The 25,604-nt window shown below is 32.6% G+C and overlaps 2 protein-coding genes and 1 long non-coding RNA gene across 3 annotated transcripts in view; all 3 read left to right on the top strand.

The window, feature by feature from the left end:
• The window catches only part of capt (adenylyl cyclase-associated protein 1), a gene marked incomplete at its 5' end in the record, with an annotated part of 34,680 nt that overhangs the window by 8,574 nt on the left and 502 nt on the right, over nt 1-25,604 (top strand). Inside the window, 3 exon segments of the mRNA XM_071893725.1 lie at nt 21,635-21,990; nt 24,689-25,327; nt 25,329-25,574. Coding sequence (XP_071749826.1) covers nt 21,635-21,990; nt 24,689-25,327; nt 25,329-25,574 — 1,241 coding nt within the window.
• On the top strand, nt 4-21,542 carry LOC139907333 (uncharacterized). The gene is made up of 2 exons (XR_011783875.1): nt 4-10,473; nt 21,070-21,542. It is a non-coding gene; the product is annotated as an uncharacterized lncRNA (long non-coding RNA).
• LOC121130171 (metabotropic glutamate receptor 3) lies at nt 11,352-19,999 on the top strand. Its single transcript, XM_040725926.2, has one exon. The coding sequence runs from the start codon at nt 16,599-16,601 to the stop codon at nt 19,692-19,694; it is 3,096 nt and encodes a 1,031-aa protein (XP_040581860.1). The 5' UTR covers nt 11,352-16,598; the 3' UTR covers nt 19,695-19,999.

Here is a 25,604-nt window from a genome sequence, read left to right as displayed (position 1 = left end):
AGTCAAATTCAACTTTTTATTATTTTATTTATACTACAGTAATTTGTAAAAGTTTAAGACCTTCTCTGATATTTCCCCTAATTCAATAATAATCGTTGTATGTTGGACTGGTCCTAGCGAGTGTTTTTATCAAAAAAATTCATAATGACGCTAGCAAGAGAAGGTTGTGCTTGCTGTAATTGATATTCGTCAAAAATGGGCAAAAAATCTACCTTTCTTGACGTTCAAAGGATTAAAAAAGTGACGTTACAAGAAGAATGTGAAATTACAGTAAAGATATGCTGTAGCAAGAGAACGGCTCACACTGACATCAGTAATGGGAACGTCCACGATATATGACGCCATAATGAAGTTGAGCATTTCAAGATTACAACTAGTTCCTGCAAAATAAAAAACAAAACACACACAGTCTTTTGATGATCCAAAGTTAAGTGTTAGTTTCACAAAACCACTTATATTTTCTTTTATTTTGAAATACATTCCCTTTCTCCTAAAATATGAAAATATCCTAGGTGTCTTAAACTGTTGCAAATGACGATATGTACTTTTTTTTATACTTTATATACTTCCATGTGGGTTTTTATTTCCGTTTGCTACGTCAAGTCGGCCTACAAAGTTTATTTTTATGGTTTTTACTTAAGTTAAATGCCACACATATTACAAGGTCTAATAAGATATGAAAGAAACCAAGAATTTATAAATTTTATTATGATGTCAAGAAGTTGCAGCTTGTTGTTAATACTAAAAACAATTTGAGGTTCTCATAACGTCTTATTTATTTACAAACTGGTGTAACAGGCATTATTGGAGATATAAGGTATCCACGAACAGACACACGTTGCTTCAATAATATAGAAGATCACTCCCTGGGAAGTCATATGTGTTACACATGTTAATAAAATAAGGTTAGGAAACAAGAATATCCTATGATAAACAGCAGATTTATTAAATACCTCTTTCCTATTATAGTGACGGTCATCGGGTGTATCTCTTTTTATAAATGTAATATGTAAAGAGTAAAAAAAACGTGACGTTACACGAAACGGACTATTTTGTTCGAGAAATTATAGTTAAGATGTGCTATAGCAAGGCAGTTGCTCACACTGCCATCAGTAATTTTGCAAAATTTTGGATTTATAACACCATGCAACAAAATGAATGTCTTGAAGCGCACGCAGGCTGAAATTCACATTTATTATTATTATTTAAGGCATAAAAAACGAATATGAACATTAAAACATTCAAAGAATGTAGGATTGGCCTTCAAAGCTTTTTATTTTTAAATCCAGTTTTAAGGGTATAGGTACGATTGAGTGACATATTTTGACATGAAAGACCTATAGAGATGAAAATCAAATTAAATAACAAATTGAAACAAACATTCAGCATTTGAAAAATAAAATATTTATTAATTTATCTTGTTTGTAATTAAAAGAGGTCGATTTGGATTGATTTTTGGTGTATTTTGTTTTAATATTTATTAAGGAATTTTTATAAGATAAGCTGGTTAGGTTGCAGGTAATATTGATTGCGATAATTTTCCGTGAAAAAAAAATTAAACTCTCCATACATTTTTTAACCATATTATATCCTAATATGATTAAAAATTTATATGTAAAGGGATTTTAAAAAATCATTGATTAATTGCTGAATATGTTACCAATTCAATTTTTCCGCCGGAATAGTATTGTGATATTTTGTCGCGCAATCTAAATAGCCAAAGTATGGCAAAGAATCGTAGCTATAACCTAAAACTAGATTTAAAAAAGAAAGCTTTAAAGGCCAAACCTGTAGAGGATGAAAGTTTAAATGGTCTTTTTTTGATTCCACGGGTTTAATAACAATAATAAATGTGTGCTTCAGCTCCAGCATTAAGTGCTTCAAAAGCATGGCTTTCGTTTTCACGAGCCTCCTGGCTTTTATGCCCTCTATCACAAGGTGGAATGGTGTCCTTGTGAAATAAACGAATCCCAACTGATGAGATATACCTTGGTATCGAAAATATATGACTTAACACTTGATTACTCAGACTCGTATAAAACTTTCGAGTTTCTGTGGTTCGAATTTCCAACTATGTCTATTTTTTCAAAAGGTATTTTGGACAAGCTTGAGTAATTAAAAAAAGAAATGTATTTACATAGTTCCAGTATTTTTTTAGTCCGAGTAGTATTCGAATCCAACTCTAGTTATTTTTATTATTATGGCTTAAATTTAATATTTCTGAAAATCAAATGAAACAACGTTTTGAGAATTTTAAATTACAAATTTAAGAACCTCTCTAGTATTATATATACTAAATGAACTTACATAGTTATGTTCAATATATTGATGTATATTGTAAATGTATTTCTAAATAATTTGAACCCATAATGACCTTTCTTCCTCATGAAATACTCATCATAAATTGATTGATGCATCAATATACACTTTTTCCTTCTTCTTCTTTCATGTGAGCTATGTATAGATTCACGCTTTTAAATATGAGTTATCTTCGTTTCTCGACTGTAAAAAAACTTTATCACATAAGAAATCACACAAAAAATGAATCCGTTTTACCCCTAAAATTAATTGTATGGCAAAATGTTCTAAAGGATGTTCTATTTCTTTTATTTGGATTCTAAAAAATGTTAGCGTATTTCTCAGCTCGCCCGGAATTTTTTCCCTATAAAATTAATTTTTAGGGAACAACTTGGGATTTAAAAAAAAATTAAATATTTGAAATTTAGTTCAAAAAAATTTTATTTTTTTAAAAAGGTGTGGATTTTAAAAAAATTTCTCAAGTAGTTAATTTTTTTTGTAAATAGCCATGGGGTTTTGAAATTTTTTCCCCGAAATTAATTTTTTGTGAATAGATGAGGATTTTTGAAAATATTTTAAATATCAAATTGTATAATTGATTTTTTTTTTTTTTTTTAATCCAAAAACCAAGCCCTCCCCAAAACTTAATCTTGTGTACGCCCGTGACAGAAAGATGTTATTTTTACTAGTACTTTAAATACTAATAAATCGGCATCGATTTTTTCTTCTTTTTTTGTGGAATCCTACCATTACTAGTTTCAGTTTAAATTATCATTTAAAATCCTATTGAGTTTAGCCGTGCATTTAGAGAAAAAATCGTGCCGGACGTTAAACTGTCGCTAACTCTTGAACAGCTTGTTTTCCCGAAAATTTTTTGAGATGTCACTACAAATTTATGATTGTAATCTACTTCCTCGTGTATTGTGGTGCACGTTTATCAAGGTGTTACTGTGAAATGTATAATAGCAAGTAGCACCAAAGTGTCTACGGAATTAAATGACTCAAAAGAAGTTGCACAATTAAGGAGATGATATTATGGTGTGTATTACATAAACTCATACAATATCATTAATTATACATTTGAATATGTTATTCTTGAGGTCGTTGTGAATGATAATAGTGATATGAACTTGAGACCTTTTCATAGAGGGTCCAAAGACTCTTTGAAAAGTATACATATATGTATTTGTTGGTTGCATACCAATGAGTGGGCTGAAAGGTAAAGTGCAATGAGTGGGCTATGTTATATCCTTAATCTCACATATGTATGGTTAATTCCATAAATGTGTTAGCCACCTTGAAAACCCAAATATCACAAAGTTGGATAAAATTAGAACTATATATATGTACTACATCTTATTAGCTGAACTTTAAAATGTTAGAGCATATTTGATCTTGAGCAAGAGCTATGATTCTTGTTGTCGAACGGATACACTGAAAAAAAAGTAATAAATTCAATAGAAATACAAAGTTAATCGAGCTTGCTAGAATTTTCAAATTGATGTATCGTGTCGACTGCTAGGCAAGACAGACCGATTTTGAACAGAATAAAAACGCCCAACCAATCATATTATATGACGTAACTATTAAAAAGCGTGGTGGAAGTCAAACATCAGTCGAATTGGCGTTATGGTATAACCTTGCATTTTTATTAACCTTGATTAATTCTAATATATTTTATGATGATTTCATCCTGCAATAATATGTAATATGTTAATTCAATTCTAAAAGATGAAATATTTAATTATTTGACGCGAATTGTAATAATTAAGTATTCATTAACTAATATTCAATTGAGTCATTTCATTATGAGGATGTTCCAACAGTTGGCATGAAAGGTGGTAACAAAAAGTATGGCAATTGTACATTGAATACTAGCATTCTCTCGCTAGTACAGGGTGGAATGATTAAATCTGCCGCGCCGAAAAAATTAAACTACAGCTTAATTTTGTAATATTTATCGAAATCAAGAAACACACACGTATATTAGGTTGTAGAAAATACATTTACTTAATGAAATATTTTTTCGCCTCCAAAACCGCTTCGATAAGGGTACGGAAACGAGAGCACACCTTTTGAACTTGCACCGGCCGGAGAAAGGTGAATGTGCAGACAATAACGGTAATCAGGCTGTCCTTGGTGTTGTGGGGGATTATGTTGGTGTTATTCCCGAGGTGTTGTCACTGCGCTTTTTTGTAACTAACCAAATACTGCGAGAACCTTTAGCAACAGAAAAATCAGTGCCAGTACAAAAAATATTGCTGGGGTGGTGCTACAAAGTTGCGGCAGATTTAACCGTTCCACCTTGATGTAATGTATTTTGTTGTCCGTTGTCGATGCTTTGATTTCTTGGGTGAATATGGAATATGTTTAAAAAAATTATGTAACTTTTCAAATTTAATATGTTTAGATCGTTTGTGAGAGGCATAATGGTTAGAAGTATTTTGCGTGTTTGGCTATACGTCCTTTAGCTCTTATATTTGGAGGTTTGGGCATTGGTTTCGATATCATAACCATATACCCATGATTCGTCACCAGTTATGACCATTTTGAGAAAATCAAGATCATCATTGACTTCATTTAATAGCTCATTAGCGATCTTCATGCGACTTTTGTCTCTTTTTTTGTCAAAATTGAGCAGTTTCAGAACAAACTTCTGTAACACTCATATTATGTCCAAAATATTAGAAAAATGTCATGTTAAGAGCCAACTAATATGTCAATATCTTCAGCAGCTTCTTTGATAGTTATTTAACTATTTTCAAAAACAATTTTCTTCGGTCCTTCAACGTTTTCATGACAAATGTGTACCAATGATACAACTGATATGAATAATATCTTTACACTTACACAACATAAGTTTCTTCTCCAATGACAAGCTCATTTTGAGAATTATTGAGTCAGAGACGATAATTAATTAATAAATACTGAATCATGCAATTTATGACAAATAACTAAGTATTTGATCGATTAAAATTTGAGAAACATGAATGGACATAATAATTATAAAGTTTTGCAGTATGAAAAATCATCAAATATATTTAATATTTTTTTTTGGTTAAGAGTCTCTATTAATAAAACTGCAATCCGGCAAATTCTACTTAAAACCGTGTTCAATAAATAAAAATGCAAAAACCCAGCCTCTGTCTTCATTTTCATGTATTCCTATGAATTGAATTACAAAAAAAGGAAGAAAAAATTGACTTAATGAGGATTTTCCACTTCGTGTTTCTTCTATGCAAAGTATTTTATGTTGGTATTAGAGAGAACGTTGACCATAAGAGTATTTTTATTATATGCGGATTTGACTTCATTTTTTTCTAGTTACGTCCCCTTGAAGCTTTTATTGGATGCACCTACTACTGATGTTTTCGAAAGGGAAAGGAAACATGTGTATTAAAAAACATTAACTACATATAAACATATGCTAGCCTTCTATATCTCTCTTGTTGCCAACTGTTCATTATTATTTAGATATCATCATAGATAAATAAATATTAATTTATCAATGGATATTATTTACAATATGTAAATTGAATTAAAGTGCTTGATTTACAGGGTTGAGGAGTAAAACTTGTACTCGCGAGATATTGCTTTAGAAATACTTCTATAGAAAAAAAAATGAGTAAAATCTAAAGTCGTGGGTGAAACTATTCATTGGTTTGGTGGTGTCCACCTTGATTTTCTTCTCCAAGCTGGACAGGAACTCCGTATAGTTACATTGTATAAGTTTACCCACAAGTCATACTTTCTCTTTCTACCTCGAAAATGGGAACAGTGACAGCGGATAGATGAAATTCGAATATTGCAATCTTTTAATATTAATAAGGAACTAACTTCACAACACGAAGAATATATTTTTGGAGTAGGAGAGGCATTTTTGAGATATTCGAATAATTAGCACTTAAGATGATCATGGGAAGTAAATGGAATGTCTCATAATGTGTAGGAGATTGTGAGTTTCTCTCTTATGAAGTATTTTTTGGAGATGAGGGCGGAGATCACGTCTCATTAAGTGAATCAATTATGATTTTTTCTTGTATCTACCATGAACTATACTAGTATGATTGCAGGATGAACGTAATAGTTAGAGAAACTTCTATGTCATCAAATCCATTAACTCTTGAAACGGAAAATTATTATAAATATACCGTTCAAACTCCATTACTGTAATTTTACATGGAAACTTATAAGAGTAGTGATAGTTTGATTCAATATTCCTCTCCTTCTAATCCAATAATATATTCTTCGCTTTGCAAAGTTATTTTCTTATTTTGAAAGGTTGCAGTAATTTAATTTCAACTATCCGCTGTGGCTGCCTCAAATTTCGAGATAGAAAGAGAGAGTATGACGTGCTGACAAAATTAAATCCGGATCTTACTTTAATTTGCCCCTCTATTTCTTGCTTTCCTGGAGAGGTATTCACCACCATTCTTCACCTTGAAAATGTCCATAATCCTCGCCACCTCAACTTCAGCATGTAGGAGATCTGAGATACGCATGAGCGAGCTTTTTGCTCGCTCATGATGAGTAGGTGATGAAATCTTTATTTTAGTTTGTTTATGTACATAGGATGGATGAACCAGAATGTCAAAAATAATCACCAAACATTTCTATATTCATAAGAAAATGAACATTAATTAACATTCCACGTTTTGGTACACTGTACATAAATTAATATTGATATTGAAATCACGTCTAATACCTCGTATCAGCTGATAATACATAAAGTCAACTGCTACACAAACGTTGCTTCAATAATATAGGAGATAACTACCCAAGAAACAAGTACAATTATAGGTAGTTACTCAATACTTAGACCTTCTATCCCTTGGCATATTCGATATATTAAATATCCTTTTTCAGCCTAATGATCCTTCAGCAAAAATGTTTTTTACATCCAATTGTCCTAGAAACGCTTACACGTATTTATGAAGTTTTAAAAAAAATATTTCGATGATTATGTTCAAAAAACTTTCTTAAGAGGAGTAAAAATGAGTATCCTAATTTTTTTTTTCTTAAAAAATATTACACTGAAGGTACTTGTAACCAAAAATGCATAATAACTAAATTAAATACCCTTACCAAAATGAACATTAAAACTTTTGAGGCTCCTATTTCTACAACCTGTCCAAATAGTACTCGGAGTTTTTCTTTAAAAAATAATTGTTCACGAAGGTGATTGCCTCTTCATTTGTCGAAAATCTTTTTAGTCCACTGTTTAGACTTTATTTTTGTTTCATGCTTTTAATGGAGAATTCAAGTTTCATCTAAGGTAACTAATCGCAGCCAAAACTCAGATGTATTGTCCCTAAACTGCGACAACTGAGCGACACTCGATTTTGTCTATTTTTACAAGAACACTCACATCAATAAAATTGTCCTTAATTGCATCATTAATATACCGACAACTACCTATATCATTGCAATATCCTCATCACAAATACTCTATATAATTTCTTCATTTCATTTATGAGTTGCAACTTGTGCACAACGTATAGAATATTTTCACTGAATTAATATATTACGTTAACCCGATTGGTCCATTAAAATCTGAACACTTTGAATTTTAAACTTCAAAAAAATTAATACAATAGATAGATGTGTGTCTGAGCTCTCTTAATCATTAATGTAGACATTAATATCGACTGATGGCTTCCAGTAGGAAGCGAAACGCCTGGCAGCCCCTGCAGATGTAGTCCTTTATCATGGCGTCCCAGTACTGTCTGAAAATGGCTTTGAGGGCATCGGTGTGTGGATAACGGACACTTTAGGTCCTTTCCTCTACATGCACCCAATAGGTGTTTCCGAGGGGGCTATCATAAGGACTATAGGGGAGCTGAAAGTGTTGTGATCAAAGACTCTTTTGAAACGGAGGAGATAGGTTTCTTTAATTGCTGGTGTCATAAGTGGCATCTTTCGAGGACGGGAAAAGTAGAGTAATTAGACCAAAAAAAAAAAATTGGTTATTTCCATTGTAATAGTTCATTTTTATCTACAATATGGAAATAAGGTTGTATAACGATATAATAACAATTTTTTTCCCCATTTTGTGGACAGATAAACAACATACATATATTACTATTTACAGAGTGTGATTAAACATCGATTTTTCTTAATATTATATCGTTGACTGATATTGATATTCAAAAAAAGTTGGTATTCAAAATTAAAAGTTCTGTGCTTTATTGATCCAAAGTTGAATGTTCTTACATAACCTTCAATAGTTGAAACTAAATATATTAATAGCTTTCTCATTTCAGAAGGTACATCCCATTCATTTTTCAAGTTAGTAAATAAACTGTCGGTTGAAATGTTATTCAAAGTAAAAATTGTCTGCATATAATAGACATGATTATTCCATTGGAAACAATAAACTTCTCTGTATTGAAAAAATGATATTATAGAAGGAAAATTCAGTATAGGTGTTAATTACATCATTCAAAATTAATATTATTTTTATTAAAATAAATCAATACTAGAAAGGACTCACAGTAGAGGGAAAACCTCTGCTTATATTCATTTTTCCTATATTGGATTTTTTTGCTATATGAAACATTACAATTTACATTATTTTACCTGTGCTATAGTTTAAAAAGTTGTATGTAAAAAGCCCATTAAATTTTTTTTATTACAATTATCAATGTGTATAAATTGATTCTATTATTTTTTGAGTTATAAGAATGATAATGTTGAGTTATTTGCAGGAAATAATTTTACTCGATGAACATTTGTTAAAATAAAGCAGAATCTAATGATAAAATGATAATACAATGGGGTGTCTCGACAGAGCGAACTTAGTGTGCATGAATTGGGACAAATTATTCGTTTGAACAGTCTATACACTGTATAAACTTGTCCAAAGAACATTTTTCCTGTCTCAGACGGTCGGACAAGTGTTAACGTACAGCTCTTGTTGAATTATTTATATTAAACCTACAAAAGGAAACCAATTTGAACCATATACTTCAATTCGTTCCTTAGTTATGGTCGATTATGAATTTTTAATGTTTTATGCTACCTTGAACTCTCAAAATTTAATAGTTTTACACAATGTTTATGGCAAGTTTAACAAAAATCTATTTGTAAATTTTGCCTGGAATCTAGTGACCAACATGTATCATTATTTTTTCTTTTGGAATCCGTATTTCAGAAAATATGGATTGCTCAGAGAATTTGATCTCAAGTTTTTTGTGTTTATTAAGTATATAAATATTTGTAACCTATTGCTTTACTACCAATATCGATATTGTCTCATAGGTATCGATTCTTATCCTTCTTCATGCACTATCGTTATTCGTTCCTACTGCATACTCGAGATTGTCTCCTGAAAACACGGAATCCATTTGTGTTTTACTATTGAAAAAATTCCTGAGAAATTATTTTTCTTGAGGGAGTGAGATTTAGACAGAGTGTTTTTCTATAACTTTTTTTTAAGAAGACAATTTTATGAAAATATATATTTCACCAAAAATATATCTAAATTTCGACGTTATTTCATATTTTTTTTTGAAAAAAAAAATCCTCCAAAATGAGTACCTAATGAATGAGTGTTTTTGCAAGTGGATTTTTCCTTGAAAAATATCATCAAAAAATGTTGTGTAATCTACGTTTAACCCAAACTTTGTTTATTCATTTCATTCCAATTTAGAAAAATGAGCAATTCTCACATACATATAATAGGTCTAAATGAGCAGTTTTTCCAAAAGGTCAAAGTGAGCTACTTTTTTGAGCGTTTTAGTGATCACTCAGAAATCCCATGTCTATTTATAATATACGTCAGCTTCAAAGAATTTTTCCAACAGTATCCCTTGTTTGTCATTTTTACATACATATATTATGATAATGTAAAATATATAAATATATAATTTGTCCTTGACAATTATAATTTTATTATTAATGTTCTATTCTCGCTATCCAAATACATTTGAGTTTTTCTTCTTACGTACGTAAATCATAATAATATTAACATTTTTATTATTTTATATTTCAAGTGAAAATGATTGGCCACAGAATGGATCCCTACCATCTGCTGGGCTATTTCCCAACTGCTTGGAGCTGTATTTATAAATCATTTTACTTTCAAAGGAATATAATTAGTATGCTCTGAGCTTTTCTTCGGTGCATGTGTATACGTAATTATTTAGTTTCTTTTAGTTTCTTTCATTGCTCACGGTAAAAGAAGACATTATTATTTGACAAACTGACTCTCATATTATTATTATTGATTTTCACGATTTGAGTTTGAACCTAGATCTACTATGTGATGTGTGTTGTTTCACTATTGTCAGTGTTAATTTGTAGTGTTACTGATTGGATACATTTTTGGAGTTGACTTGGTTTTTTGTTTTTGACTTACTGAGTTATAATTGTAAGTCTGCAGGATTATATTTTGAGGGGGGTCTTGATTTTTCGAATTTTGTGGAAAAAAGATCCTAAAATCCACTACTATTCACAAAAAATTTCTAATGTTAAAGTTTTTGGGGGAAAAAAAATTGAAATTTGAAAAAAAAATTAAAAACGAAGTTAATTATATTAAATTTTTTGATAAAAAGTTTCAAATATTATATTTTTTGGACAAAAATTTCAAATATTACATTTTGGGGAAAAAATTCAAATATTATATTTTTTGGAACAAAATTTGTAAAATCCATACCTAATCATAAAAAATTACCCCTATTTTCGGCTAAAAATCACGATTTCTGTACAATTTCCAAATTGTTGAAATTTCTTCATCTTATTTATACAATATTTAATTGCAACATTGAACATTCTAATTATCAATTGTACAATGATACTATCATATTATTTTGATCTATTAAAATTATATGGTTATTATGTATTTATGAGTAATATAACTGTGGGTATTTTAATTTTATAATGTGCCTTATAATACATATATTTTAGTAATTTGTAAAGATATAGTCAAAAACTACACCATTTCTATATATATTCTATATTTTATTATATTAAATTATTGCATGATCCACACCCCAAGTACTGTAAATCCTTCATCTAAAATTATTCATCACATTTTGTTGGTTGCAACTTGTACACTTTTTTTGTACAAGTTGTAACAAAAAAGTATATTTTCTCTTCCTCCCTTTTTTGTTGAATACTTAATCTTCTCCCTCTGGAGTAAGTATTCTCACCCATCTTTGGTGTGAATTGCTTTAAAAATGCATAATTAAATTAATAAATATGAATTTAAATAAAACTATAATGAGCACTCTGTAGAGCGCAACCCTCCGCCTAATATCAAATAGAGTTCTGTATATCAATTTTCCAAAGTTATGGAGGGTTATACATTTTTTACGTTTTGTGTTATGTTCACCCTTCAAGGTTTAATGGTTTTTTTTTATTGTGGCCATATATAATCTTCGTACCAAGTTTCATAAAAATCGACCCGTAACTTTTGCCGTAATCCTGGAGACTATCAAACAAACAGAGGTAAAACATAACTTATTGTCACTACACTAATGCTATTTTAAATGTAGGGAGTTCTCCTCTTTATAGCAGTAATTCATTTTTTTTCTTCCCAAAATCAAATATCCAGCAAAAATTCCAAAATCCATAGCTATTCACAAAAATTAAATTTTTTGAATTTTTAAATCCACAGCTATTCATAAAAAATTTAATTTGTTTAACAAAATTTGAAATATTAAATTTTTGCCTCTGCTGCATAATTTTCTAGAATGACGAAAAATAGACACCCCTGTAACAGGCAGCTGATAGTAACCAGGTTCAGGTGTAGCACATATATCTCTCCCACCCTCTCCTTGCGTTCTTCTTCCTTTACAAAAATGTCACTCTACTGATTATTATAGATTAGGTATACCAAACCTCACTAGTGGCTATATTATTTATGCTGATAGGGTTTATATCATTAAAACATTGTACAACTTCTTCCCCTCTCCTCTCTTCTCCTCGTATTCTTCTTTTCACAAGATGCGATTTGTTATTGTTATTACTAAATCTTGTTATTATTAAAAAGAGAGGGAGAGAGAGAATAAGAAAACATACATGTTTAGATTGAAGACTTCTATGTATATTGTATATCATAATATATACTTGGTTCGATAAAAGTACAAATATATATTAGTGTTCAGACTCATTCCAAGACCGAATTCATTTGGGTTTGTTATTATTGGTTTTTTTTCTATAGTGATAGATCTGTTCAGACCGTAGACGGCCGAAGTCTAATTCTTTCCAGGATATACAAGAGCGTACGCAGAATTATATGTACATATATATATATTTCGTGGGAAGGGGGGGGCGATAAGGTCCAAATCGGTCAATAGATTTGAAAAGAATTAAATTTCATTCTACTATCTGAGATCGTGGCATGGATCGAAATATCAATCCAAATATGTTTATTTAAAACTTGGTCTTAGACCTAATTTAAACAATAAGATATATATATATATGAAAAATGAATCATGAGTGAATGTATAAATTCAGAGTATCTTTTAATGCATACAGAGTGTGCAAGTTGTCTCTGTTGGTAAAATGATTATTTTTCAAACGCAAATTTCTCTCGGTTAAATTTAATAACCGTCTTGGGAGTTGCAGAGGGTTCGCTTGGTTTGTCGTTCGATCTTACCTCACACAAATAAAATCATTGTATTAAGATCCAACGGGATTGAGAGGACAAACATCCGGCGAGATGAAGTAGTCAAAATTGTTTGGTAGTCATTTGAGACTTTTTTTTTATGTGTGTCAGAGAGTTTAGTCCTTTCAAGTCCTCTAATTCCCTTATAACCTTGGGAAAGAACTTTTCACTGAGTTCCAAAATTCGAATAATTTATATGTTGTCGATCATGGTGTGGATTCTGTGTCTTTTCCAAATATTTGGGAGAACGAACTCTTCAATTAATTACATTTTTTTTTTTCATCGGGTACAAATTAGAAGAAGCTATCTAACAAATAAAAAAATCGCTGCCTATGTGCATGGGTTTGCTTAAGAGAACACTCCAAAGTGGCAGCTTAGTTAGCTTGCACATTCTTTATATATCATTTATAAATAATAAGAAAACGTACGAATATATATACATACTATATCTATTGACAAAATGAAGACAATCTGTTTATTCTTTATGTGTAAGATATGATGATATCCGTCATCACCTTTCTACAAACATTAGAGAGGTTCTGTAATTATTATTTTTATTATGTAAAATGTTTCCTTTTGATGTTTTTATTGATACATGTTTAGATTAGTGATCAGTAGCGCAAGAACAGTAGATAAATATATATACAGGGGCGTCTGCAGGAGTATGTATATATTTTTTTATTATTGAGAAATTTAATGTTTTGAAAAAATTCAAAAATTAAATTTTTGAAGAAAAAAAGTCAAATACCAAATTTTTGAAGATAAAAGAAAAAATTCCTTAATATAAGGAAGGCTACAAGCCCTCTAGCTCACACGCTCCGGACGCTAATGGTATAGATTGATTGATGGCGCTAGTGTCACGGTAAATCACGAAAACTGTTGTATAGGTCTGATTTACAAGGTTGGTCTAAAAAGTTTCAAAACTTAACGTGAAGGTGGCAGCACTCGTAAATAAAAGCTACTCATATATATTGACAGTTACCTACAAAAGCTTCACTCATTTTCCAAGCGCAGTTCTTATGTAACAATCGTTTGAGCGAGTTGATGTGAGTTTTTTGTGAAAATGGACAAAATTGTGTATGTAGTTTTCATTAAATATTTGTTTTTGAAAGTGTAAGCTTGTAATAGATTCAAGCAATAGCAAACATATAAAGACTTGTTGTGTTAAAATTTGACGCGTCTCAGTCATCCAACTTGGAGTAATTGATCCAAAAAAAAAAAATTTAAAAAAAATGTATTGTATCTTTGTTAGGTTGGAAACTTTTCAGACCACCTTCGTATAAAAATAGCTCCTACTCTATTCAATTAAAAACTGACAGGACCTCAAATCATAAAGTCAAAATTCTGTAGAAGAATTCAAATTACTGGGTAGCTTCATTTTCTTGTTATATGCACTTGGTTATGAGCTTTGATTTTTCACATTGCTTAATGCTTTCTGTCATAATACTCATTTAAAGTCCTATTGAGTTTTGCGGCGATACAAGTACTATGCATCTGCAGACAAGTCGTATAGGACATTAAGAATGTTAAAAAGAAGAAAAATGTATTGATTATTATTACTTAAATACATCTGAGGGCATTTTGAGTTGATAACAACCTCCTCAAGAAAAACTAGGTTGTTTCATATATTCTATATGGCCGGAACTCAAGGTTAATATAAATTAGACCATCTTGTAGTCGGGCTTGTTAAAATTTTCTATTTGATGTATCGTACCGACTGCTGGCAATACAAGCAGATTTTGACAAAACACCTACCAATCATGACGTCACCATTAAAAAGCCTGGTGGAAGTCAAACATCGGTCTTACACGCGTTGTGATATAAATTTGTATTTCTATTAACTTTGGCCGGAAACTACTTGTTTAGACTATTTGTAATTATTATATAGTATAATTGAATGGTTACGTGAGAATGACTTCACCATTATATACGTAATCAAGCTAACCCGCCAACAATATTATTCAATGTATATAGAATTCTATGATTGTATATGTACATAAATGTAAAAAAAGTGTACGCTTTACGCAGTATTATAATATTTTATTTGGCATTTTTTGATATAAAATGTTTATTTTAGAGGAAAAATTATATTAAGGGCGTCCGGGAATAATTTTGAATTTTTTTTCAAAAAGTGTAATATTTAATTTTTCAAACTTTCTTTCCAGAAAAATTAAAATTTGTATGATTACCTGTGGATTTTAAATTTTTCTCCAAAAATTTAATATCAACAAGAAAAAATTATAATAATTATTTTTAAGATAAAATTGTGGCTCGTCAACTCAAAAACAAGCTAGATTGTTTTGCCTAAAATTGATTATGGATACAATTTGTATTCTTCAACGAATTATCTTCAATTTAAATCAACAAACTATTATTATATGTCATGTTGGTGTGCTGCAAAATGTACTTAAATTCGCCAAAATATCGTCACAATAAAAGACTGAGAAATTGACATATTTTATGGTTGAATAGGGCCATATCGGGGCCAATATAAGTCTTTCAAATAATTTCAAGATTTAAAATATAGCTAATATTCTTATTATCTATACTCATCCCATTTATTTGAATATTAAGCTAATAATTGACTCAAATGTTTCTATAAAAAAGGGGGGTGGTATGTAGTGTTTTGTCAGTCCTTATTTATTCAATCCCGTCCCGCGACCGGTTTTTCCTCGAGAACAGTCCTTAAGACTATCGGTCTTCCAGACTGTCTGTAATGCACTTGATTAAAAAAAAGAAGAAATCAGCTGGACTTTTCATTCTGCCCGCACTTTGAGAGGAGGGCCTGTAGCATTTGCAACCCGAACGTTGAAGCCATGAAGGTCTCCTTTGACGAGGAGCGAGCTGCCATGTACCCGAACTACAATCACAACTCTTTTCGCAAGAGGCTTGCTGTGAGGCCAATGGCGGGCGAGTATAATATATCAATTTGACATTAGTTATATATCAGAAAAATGTTTTTGTTAAATCTATGATTAATGAATGGCAGGCTATCTTCTTTTTTCTTCACAAGTGTGTAAGTTTCAAGTTCCTACCCGTTATGATGTTTATATGAAGTAAAAAAATAAATTAAGAGTTTCTTGATTTTTATTCAAGATAGTTTAAATGCTAACGCATCAAATATATAAAACAAATATTCTTCTTTTGTAATACGAAGAAGAAAATAAAAAAACTTATTCGTTGTACATCTTCTAGAATGTATTGGTACTACTACGTCTTGTTTGCTTCAAGGAATAATAGATTTAATTATAGTATATTCCTTCAATTGACTTTGGTTTTTTTTAATTTCTTTCCCAATAAAAAGGGCTTCTTCTTTATTTATCTTTTTTTCCCCCCAAAAAATAAGAGCAAGAAATATATATTTATGTTAAAAACAATACTTTGGACATAACAAGAAGAAATAGATAAAAAAACACACAGATTTCCAGTTGCTTATGATCAACGGGGAAGGAAGGCGAGGATGTGGTGGAATAGTGGATAATGTTTATTTTGTGATTCAATTAGGGGAGTCTTTGCAGAAAAAAGAAACGATTAAGTTCTTCTCTCCCACCCCCCTCCCTCCTCGTCCGTCGTAGTCGTCTACTCCTGGGTTCAAAAGGGCAAACTTGCAGTAAATACATGGACTATTACGAACTTTTCATTAATAATATATATATATATTCATCATCACCTCTCACCAAATAGAACGATGAAACGGAGACGATCATCCCTTTTTATTCATAATTATCTCTTCGTTCAGCTCTTACACACTCCATTCTCTTGGAGGATCCAATCCCAACGTCTCTTACAACTCAGTACTCTCCTACTATTATTATTACCCATCTCAACATCATCATTTTGCAGCTCGGAATGCGGCAATATGAGTAGCAGTGTGCCCGTCTACTCACCGAAGGGAGGCTCAGAAGGGCAAATAAGTAGAAATTCAACAACAACTCTGCATTTGTTATACAAGGGAGATATCCTCCTTGGCTCTTTGTTCCCTATACACAAACAAAAAAACTCTAAAATCCATGGAGATTACTGTGGGGACATTCAGAGTGAGGATGGAATACAACCTCTTGAAGCAATGCTCTACACACTTGACGACATCAATCGGGATCCACATATCCTAAAAGGAGTCACACTAGGATCAGTTGCATATGACTCTTGTGACGATCCCATTTACGCATCAGAGCAGGCAGTGACCTTTTTAGAGGGGTTCATGACTCGAAGTTATAACAAGGTTGATCAGAGTAAAATACTTTCAAATGAAAATAACGCGTCATGGACTGATTTAGTTGTTGGTATGATTGGTCCTCAGACCTCTGCTGTCTCAGTACAACTCGCTAATCTAGGACGTATATTTAAAGTTCCTCAAATCAGTTATTTAAGTACCTCGGATAAACTCTGCAATTCAGCAGAGTTCCCCTATTTTTTCCGTACTGTTCCAAGTGATGTGCATCAAGCAAAGGCCATCGCTGAGCTCTTTGTAGAGTTCCATTGGAATTATGCCTCCATTGTTCATTCAAACTCAGAGTATGGGGAGATGGGTTATCAGGCTATTAAAGAACAGTTTGATTCCAAGGGGATTTGCCTCTCAAAGGCTCTTGTCATCATCAACAAATACTTCACTTCAAGTGACTATCAACAAATCATTCGGACTCTCATGGACAACAAATTGAGTCGTATAGTCATTGTTTTCTGTGATCGAATCCCTGCTGGAAGACTCCTAGAAGCTGCCCAGGAGCTAAAAGTTTTTGATCGATTCTTGTGGATTGGATCAGATGCATGGGCATCTCGAGAATCTGTTGTTAAAGGCAGAGAAACTGCTGTACTTGGAGCAGTTGCAGTTCAACCTCTAAGGAGACCCTATCCTGGTTTTGATGAGTACTTTCATTCCTTATTTGAGAAAAATGTGCGCAATCCTTGGTTTGAAGAGTACCTTAGAGTGTATCATAACTGCAGTTCTAAAGTGGAGAACTGCTCCAAAAAATCAAATCTCGTCATAGAGGAACAACAGCTCTATATTCATTTTGTGAGAGATGCTGTCTATGCCTTTGCTCATGCTTTAGATAATTTACTCAAAGATACATGTGGGATCTCATACCAAGCCATTTGTCCAGAGTTCTGGAAGGCCTCCCGAACGGATTTGAGGACCTATCTAGAAAACGTTACATTTAAAGACATTGGTGGAAATGATTTCGAATTCTATGGATCACATGAAGATGAACTCTCCCTTAAGGGCTCATCTTTCTTCTTTCGACATGACGGACCTCCTAGATATACTATTATTAATTTTCAACAGCGCGGCTCAAGCTTTGACTGGTTTAAAATCGGGACTTACATCAACGGTAAAATCCAGCTCAACTCTGGAATCGTCAATTTCACGCACTATCCTCTGTCCTCTTGTGCTCGAAATGAGTGTAACCTCTATGAAATACGTGTTCCTACATCCTCTGATGGGTGTTGCTGGACATGCAAGCAATGCGGTATCAATGAATTCAGAAAGTCCGAGTATGAGTGTGAAATCTGTCCCTTAGGACAACGCTCCTCCGAAGTGGACAATTTTACATCGTGTTCCCTAATACCCGAAATATATATGGACTTTAGGGATAAGTGGGCCATTGCATCCATGTCATTTGCCTCTATGGGAATCATTATGACTCTTATGACGTCCTTCATATTCTGGAAGTATTGGGAGACCCCTGTCGTCAAAGCAAGTGGGCGTGAATTAAGTATACTCCTTCTCCTGGGAACTTTCCTTTCCTTCAGTGCTACTTTTGTAATTGTGGCAAAACCCACAAATTGGACCTGCGGTACTATGCGCTTCTGTATAGGATTTTGCTACACGATTTGCTACGCTGCAGTCGTCACAAAGACTAATCGAGTTTCTCGAATATTTCGAATGGATAACGCCAACAACAACAATAATAATCCCAGATGGACGAGTCCTCTCTCCTCTCTTTGCATAGCGGGTGCCCTTGTTTCGATAGAAGTCCTCATAAATACTATTTGGCTTATCATTGAGCCACCTGAAACTGTGATTAATGTGTCAGTTCTGGGTAAACGAATCCTCGTTTGTTCTGGTGTGGATGAAAATTTCCTGGCCGGCCTTGTTTATCCCTTTATACTCATTCTGGGAGCAACTATCTACGCATTCAAGACTCGTAAATGCCCAGGAGGTTTTAATGAAACCCGTTACATATTTTTTGCTAATGCAGTTACGACCATACACTGGTTTGCCTACGTCCCTTTGTATTTGGTGAGTGCAGATCCACATATCCGTGCCGTTATTCTAGCCTTATCTCTTTGTCTAAGTGCCATAGTTCAGCTGGGTTGCCTTCTCTTCCCCAAACTTTATACAGTTCTATTTAAACCCGAAAAAAATACACGAGATGCTGTCATGACCTCTCATCATCACGCAAGAAGATTCCCTACTCAAAACACCCCCACAAACTTTCGTTCCTCTTCATTCCTCTTTCAAGATATGTCTTCGAGAACTGGATCCTCTCTAGAAATGAGTCGCTCAAGCATCGAAGCCATGACAGGGAATGAACAGAGACATTTAACATGGAGTCATACACTCTCTGCTGTGGATGAAAATCATTTTCACCATCCCTCTCCGGGCCAAAAAGTTAGGGCACGTACGAGAAGCACTTCCATCTCTCGCTCTACTCAAACAACGGTGGCCACGTCCACATCTCCTTTCGATAACTCAAGGAAAGTCATATCTTTTGTCGTGAATACTAGTGATGATGAAGATCTGGTCTATGTAGAGGAAGATAATGATGACTTTGTTCAATAGCCCATAGTGTATACGACTACTTTTTAGAAATGTCTCAGCTCTTAACGGTGGATTTATATATAGCCGTGTCGCAGGGTTGTTGATTTTTGTCCCCACCCTTTAGTTAATACTATTTTTAAGGGTTTATATTTTACTGACGTCATTTATGAATGTTTATTTGAGATATTTTGCATTTTTGTATTCTCCTCAACGATTTTTGGCAAATAATGCATGTTTATGGTATATTGCAACCTTTCATCCAAAAATAAACAGGGAGAAATGCCCAACATCAGTTGATGGTTTTTCAATCCTTTCCAATTATAAAATTATTATTTATTTAATAGTAGGAAATTGTCCACTGCTCGAAAAGAAATAATTCAACCATTCCGAACAATGATCAGGATAGGGGGAATAGAAATATCGATATTTGACAACAAAATACAACGTAGATTTTTTTTAGTGACGAGTGTGGTGTCATATCTTATATAGGATTGAGGACCGCGGTACGGTCAAGTCTCACTTTTTAGTTCTTTAAGAAGGCAAAATCAATCCCTCGTGATCCCATGGGGTTTTTTTTTTTTTTTTTTTCTCATTATATTATAATAAATTTAAGAAGTAATTAAAAATAAAATATATTTAAACTATATTTGTGTTATAATGAAAATCTTTTGCAAGATATGTGCAATTTTCTTAATACATATATCATATTTCCCTTAATAAACCATCGACATTTTTAGAAAAAAATCGAAGGAGCGGTCTTTAAGACTGACAGTCTTAAGGGCCAATAGGCAGGTCCTTAGACTGGACTGGACCGAATAAATAATGAGCGACTCAACACACTTTGTGATGTAACGTGTGATTCACTTTCAAATAATTAATAACAAAAGTTTCAGATTTTTCTTTTTTGTTTGACGTCATAGAAAAGGAAAAAAATCAAAATGTTTAAAAGGACTTCGTCTAGTTTTCTAAAGCCATTTGATATAAAGAATCCCTTATAAATAATAATAACTAGAAGGAAGGAGAAATTGCAAAAATAATGCGACACGGTCACCTTCAAATTAACTCATCTTTGTCTGTTTATCTCTCTTAATTGTCTGTGTGATTGTGTTCGAGCTTTTTCCTTTCATTTATTTTATCCTCATGGATTTATTTGTTCCTTAGTTAATACCTAATTTGTTTTTCGAAGTATGCTTTAATTTATATCTAATATTATACACACACATTTTAAAACAATACACACTATATATATAAATGTTGTCAATGTAGTACTTAAACTCAACACAAAATGTTGATGAATTTGAACCTTAATAATAATTTTCACAGTAATCTATGCCAATCATTTTATTTTCGCTCAATCATATGAGGGAAGTTTGTCAAATAGTAAATTTTCATTCAGAAATATGGGTTTTGGCCTCTCTAAAATCCGCTTTGTGCGCAAATGTAAGAGTGGCTCGCTCTTGGGTCTCCATTTCACTCGTAAAAGAACGCTTCCAAGGTATTCAAGATCTCGTCATTTAATGGGGTCATCCTCAGTATCAATGCTCCCTCTAAATGATTATATAAAAAAAGAGACGTCATCGTCTGTCTCGGAGTTTTATACTTTGAATCCTCTGTGTAAGAAACCCGTCAAAAGGAACAAATCCCAGAAGTATGAGCCCATTTTTTTTTATGGGAGGGATGATGACCATTGTCACGTGTGCCGCAATTCCTCTTCATCAATGGATGAAGAAATGATGTACTATTCGTGTACATTGGGTTCAAATTGCTCCATCATAATTAGGGATAAGAAGAAAAAGAAGCGAAGGAAAAGAGTTATTCCAGGTCCAAAATAATTACATAATCATCGCCATGAAAATTAAAAATGTTATTCTCATAATATATGTTATGCTTATGTTACTTTATGTAGATGTTAAATAATATTTATTGTGACAATAGTTTATTTCACTTTTTTTTTTTTTTAGAAGACTCTGGAACTGGGAGCAGTGGTGGACCTAATAGTGCAAGTGTGGATGAATTCAATGAAATTGTTAGCTCACATTTCAAAAATTACTACAACATTTCGAATAAGATCGGAGGAGACGTGGCTAAGCATGCTTCTATGGTTTCAGAGGCAATTGATGCTCAAATGGCCTTCCTGGCCCTTGCTTCTATATCCAAGAAGCCTACTTCTGACACTACAAATGCAGAATTGCTGAAGCCTACATCTGATAAAATATCAAATGTAATTTCCTTTAGAGAAGCAAATAGAAGATCTGAGTTCTTTAATCATTTATCTGCAATTTCTGAGAGTATCCCTGCTCTTGGATGGGTCGCTGTTGTAAGTATTTGTATAATTATTTACTTAATATAGGTACAAACTTCTCCCCGGGATACTCCCATCTCTCTGTTATCCGTCCAAATAGTACTCTAGATTTTTCTACGCAAAATAATTGTTCACGAGGCACTTTTTTATGGCTAAATTACAGGGGTGTCCATAGGATTATATTTTGAGGGTGGCATGGTTTTTGAAATTTTTTGGAAAACAAATTTGAAAAATTAAATTTTAAATATTAATTTTTTTTTCTTTTACATTCAAAAATCCATAGCTATTTAGAGAAAATTAAATTTTTTGGAAAAAGAGTTCCAAAAATTAAATTTAAAATTAAAAAAAAAAAAAAATTAGATATTTTCTAGTAAAAAGAAATACTTGATTGGGAGGGAATTTGTTGGGGCTACAACCCACCAATTACTCCGAGTTGGTATTACTTAGACGCGTCAAATTTTAATAAAACAAGCGTTCATATGGTATATTTGCTATTGTTTGAATCTATTTAAAAGTTACACTTTTTTTTTAAATGACAGCTCGATACTCGATTTTGTCCATTTTCACAAAAACGCTCACTTAAACGACTGCTTCATAACAGCTGTGCATCCAAATTTGGTGTGTAACTGTCAATAGATGCTAAATAGATTGTTTCTAGCTTTCATTTACGATTGTTGCCATCCTCACATTGAGGTAGGAAACTTTTCAAACCACTCTCGTATTATACGTTCTAGTTATCATTCATTATTTTTTTGTTTTTATTCTTTCAATTATAGCTAGAAGTAAAGAAAATAAAAGGATAGCTAGGACTAACTAATAGCACCGTTGAATAATAAAATACCCCATTATAAAAGACTCCAAAGAGGATTAAAAAATCAGTCCTAGGACTCATTACAATTGTATTTTTTTCATACAAAACTCATTTCTTATCACGGATCTAGTTTTGATATGTTTAATTCCAAAGAATTGCAAACTAAAAATGTATCTCAATACAAATTATGCCTTAAGAACTGTAAGTATATAAAAAGATTTTGCCCTTATCGGTCTAGTGGTTCAGGTTCTTAAACAACTAGAACCGTAACCGACAAAGTCAAACCGAGACTGCAATATATTGCTTATCGGTCTCGGCTCTTGTACTCTTAAAATGCAATATATATTATAAAAATTAATTTGCTTTAATTAGTAAGTCAATTTTCTTAGTATTTTTTTTTTTTTTTTGTGTGCAGCTACAGCGTTTTCCAATGATTTTTTTTTTTACGTTGCCAGGGTGATACAGTTGTATCTGAGTTCTAAATAGCTAATGGCTTCTTATGGATTTGTAAAAGTGGTTTTAGGATGGGTTTTTTAGTGTAAATATAAGAGGGATGGGTGGAGTAGATTATGGATAAAGATACACTACTTAGCTTGCTGGGCTCTATAAAAAAATAACTATAATATTTCTTATGCCAGGGTTTCCCAAACTTTACTATGCCAAGGCACCCTACACGAATATATTTTTAACCGAGGTCCCCTTTATACGAAACATGTGTACTATCAGAGCCTTCCACCAAAAGTTTTTTTTGCTTTGGGGGGATTGTTTTTCCCCCCAACGAATGACCTTTACAAATTAACCCTTTTAAAAAGGTAGGGTTATTACTAGCGTTGTGTCGGTGCTTATTTAGGACCACGGTCCAGTCTAGTCTAGTTCCAATTGTCGATCCTGAACGGAGTTAAAATCCATCCCTCATGACGTGTCAATGTGGGTGTCTTTCCTTTTTTTAATTATTCTGTTGTATTATAGAAGAAATTATATAATAATATTTTTTGCAAGATATGTACAAAAATATTAATACATTTTTCGTATTATATCTTATTTGGCTTCATAAAACATCTATATTTTGATAAAAAAATGCAAGGTACGATAATTCTAATTACCGGTCCCAATGATCGACAGTCCTAAGGACGGGTCCCAAGACTGGACTGGACCAAATAAATAAAGACAGACACTACACTAGTCGTTACTAGGGTATTTTTCTTTGGGAAGAAATTATCTTTTTATAAATGCTGGATAACTTTTTTTTTAGAAGAGACAATTTTTTTTTTTTTTGTTCTTTTCGAGTTAAACTTTTTTGTGAGGTTAGGATTTATTTTCTACAAAAATTGACATTCCACCAAACTATATAATAGAGAAAAATGAAGCTCCCTCCCCAAAAAAAAAAAAATATATATATATATAATCCTGCGACGCCTTAGATGCGTATACATCTTGGTCCCTATGTTTCATGTGCCACTGCCTCCTGTTCTACATTAATAGTTATTTTATGATCCATGGTGTATGTATGACTTAACAAAATTTTATACTCATGTTTACTCAGTTTCATTATTTTTCAACCGTCTTATCTCCTCTCGCCTTAGAGGTATTCTTAACTAAAGTGAACAGCCATCTTTTTCTACTTGCACGTGTTCGTGTTACTATTTGCACGCCTGGGCAATTTTCTATTAATTCATTAAATGTCCGGCTTTTTAAGTGTTAAGTCGATTTTCAAATCCACTTAAGATAATAGTCAATATATCAATAACAAATATGACAAGAGTGGGTCGGAGAAGTTGTAGCCCTCCCCGGGACGCTTTTGTATGATCATAATATATACCAACAATTTAATTTCGTCTCTTATTTGTATTTATAAATTCCCCATGACATGATGATAAACAATTGATCTGTTTTTATCTTTAGGCCCCAGCTCCATCTCCATTTGTTAAGGAAATGAATGATGCTGGCCAATTTTACACCAATCGAGTTCTAAAGGATTTCAAGGCCAAAGCTCCTATTCATGTTGACTGGGTTAAGTCATGGATTGCATTTTTGATGGAATTGCAATCATTTGTTAAAAAGAACCATACCACTGGATTGGTCTGGAATCCAAAAGGAGGAGAGGCCAAATCCGCTTGTCCTCCACCTCCTCCATCCGGAGGTCCACCTCTTCCCCCTCCACCCCCACCTCCAGGTCTATTTGATGATGTTGCACCAAACAAGGATGATAGTAACTCATCAAGAAATGATCTGCTGGACGAATTGAATAAGGGATCTGACATTACTAAGGGACTAAAGAAAGTCACATCTGACATGCAGACCCACAAAAATCCCTCACTTAGAGGATCTCTTGCGGTTCAAGAAAAGAAGTCGGCTTCAACCAGTAACAAATCCTTTACTGCCCCAGCCAAGGTCAATAAGGCTCCCAAGTTTGAACTCGATGGAAAAAAATGGGTTGTCGAATTTCAAAAAGACAATGCTGGGCTAATTGTCAGAGACACGGAAGTGAATCAGTCCATCTATGCCTACAAGTGTGAAGGTTGCGTTCTTCGTGTGAACGGAAAAAATCAATAACATCATTCTCGATAGTTGTAAAAAGACCTCAGTTGTCTTTGACTCACTTGTCTCATCATGCGAATTCGTTAATTGTCAATCCATCAAAATGCAAGTGATGGGAAAAGTCCCCACCATTTCAATTGATAAATCAGATGGATGTCAAATGTATTTAAGTGAAGAGTCGTATGATGTCGTCATTGTCTCATCCAAATCCTCTGAAATGAATGTCTTAATCTCCAATGGCGAAGACTATGTAAATATTTCTTTTTAAATACTTTTTCCA

Source organism: Lepeophtheirus salmonis, chromosome Z (genome assembly GCF_016086655.4).
Source record: "Lepeophtheirus salmonis chromosome Z, UVic_Lsal_1.4, whole genome shotgun sequence".
NCBI lineage: Eukaryota > Metazoa > Arthropoda > Copepoda > Siphonostomatoida > Caligidae > Lepeophtheirus > Lepeophtheirus salmonis.
Note: the sequence above shows the minus strand (reverse complement) of the source record. Positions and strands in the feature narration are given on the sequence as shown.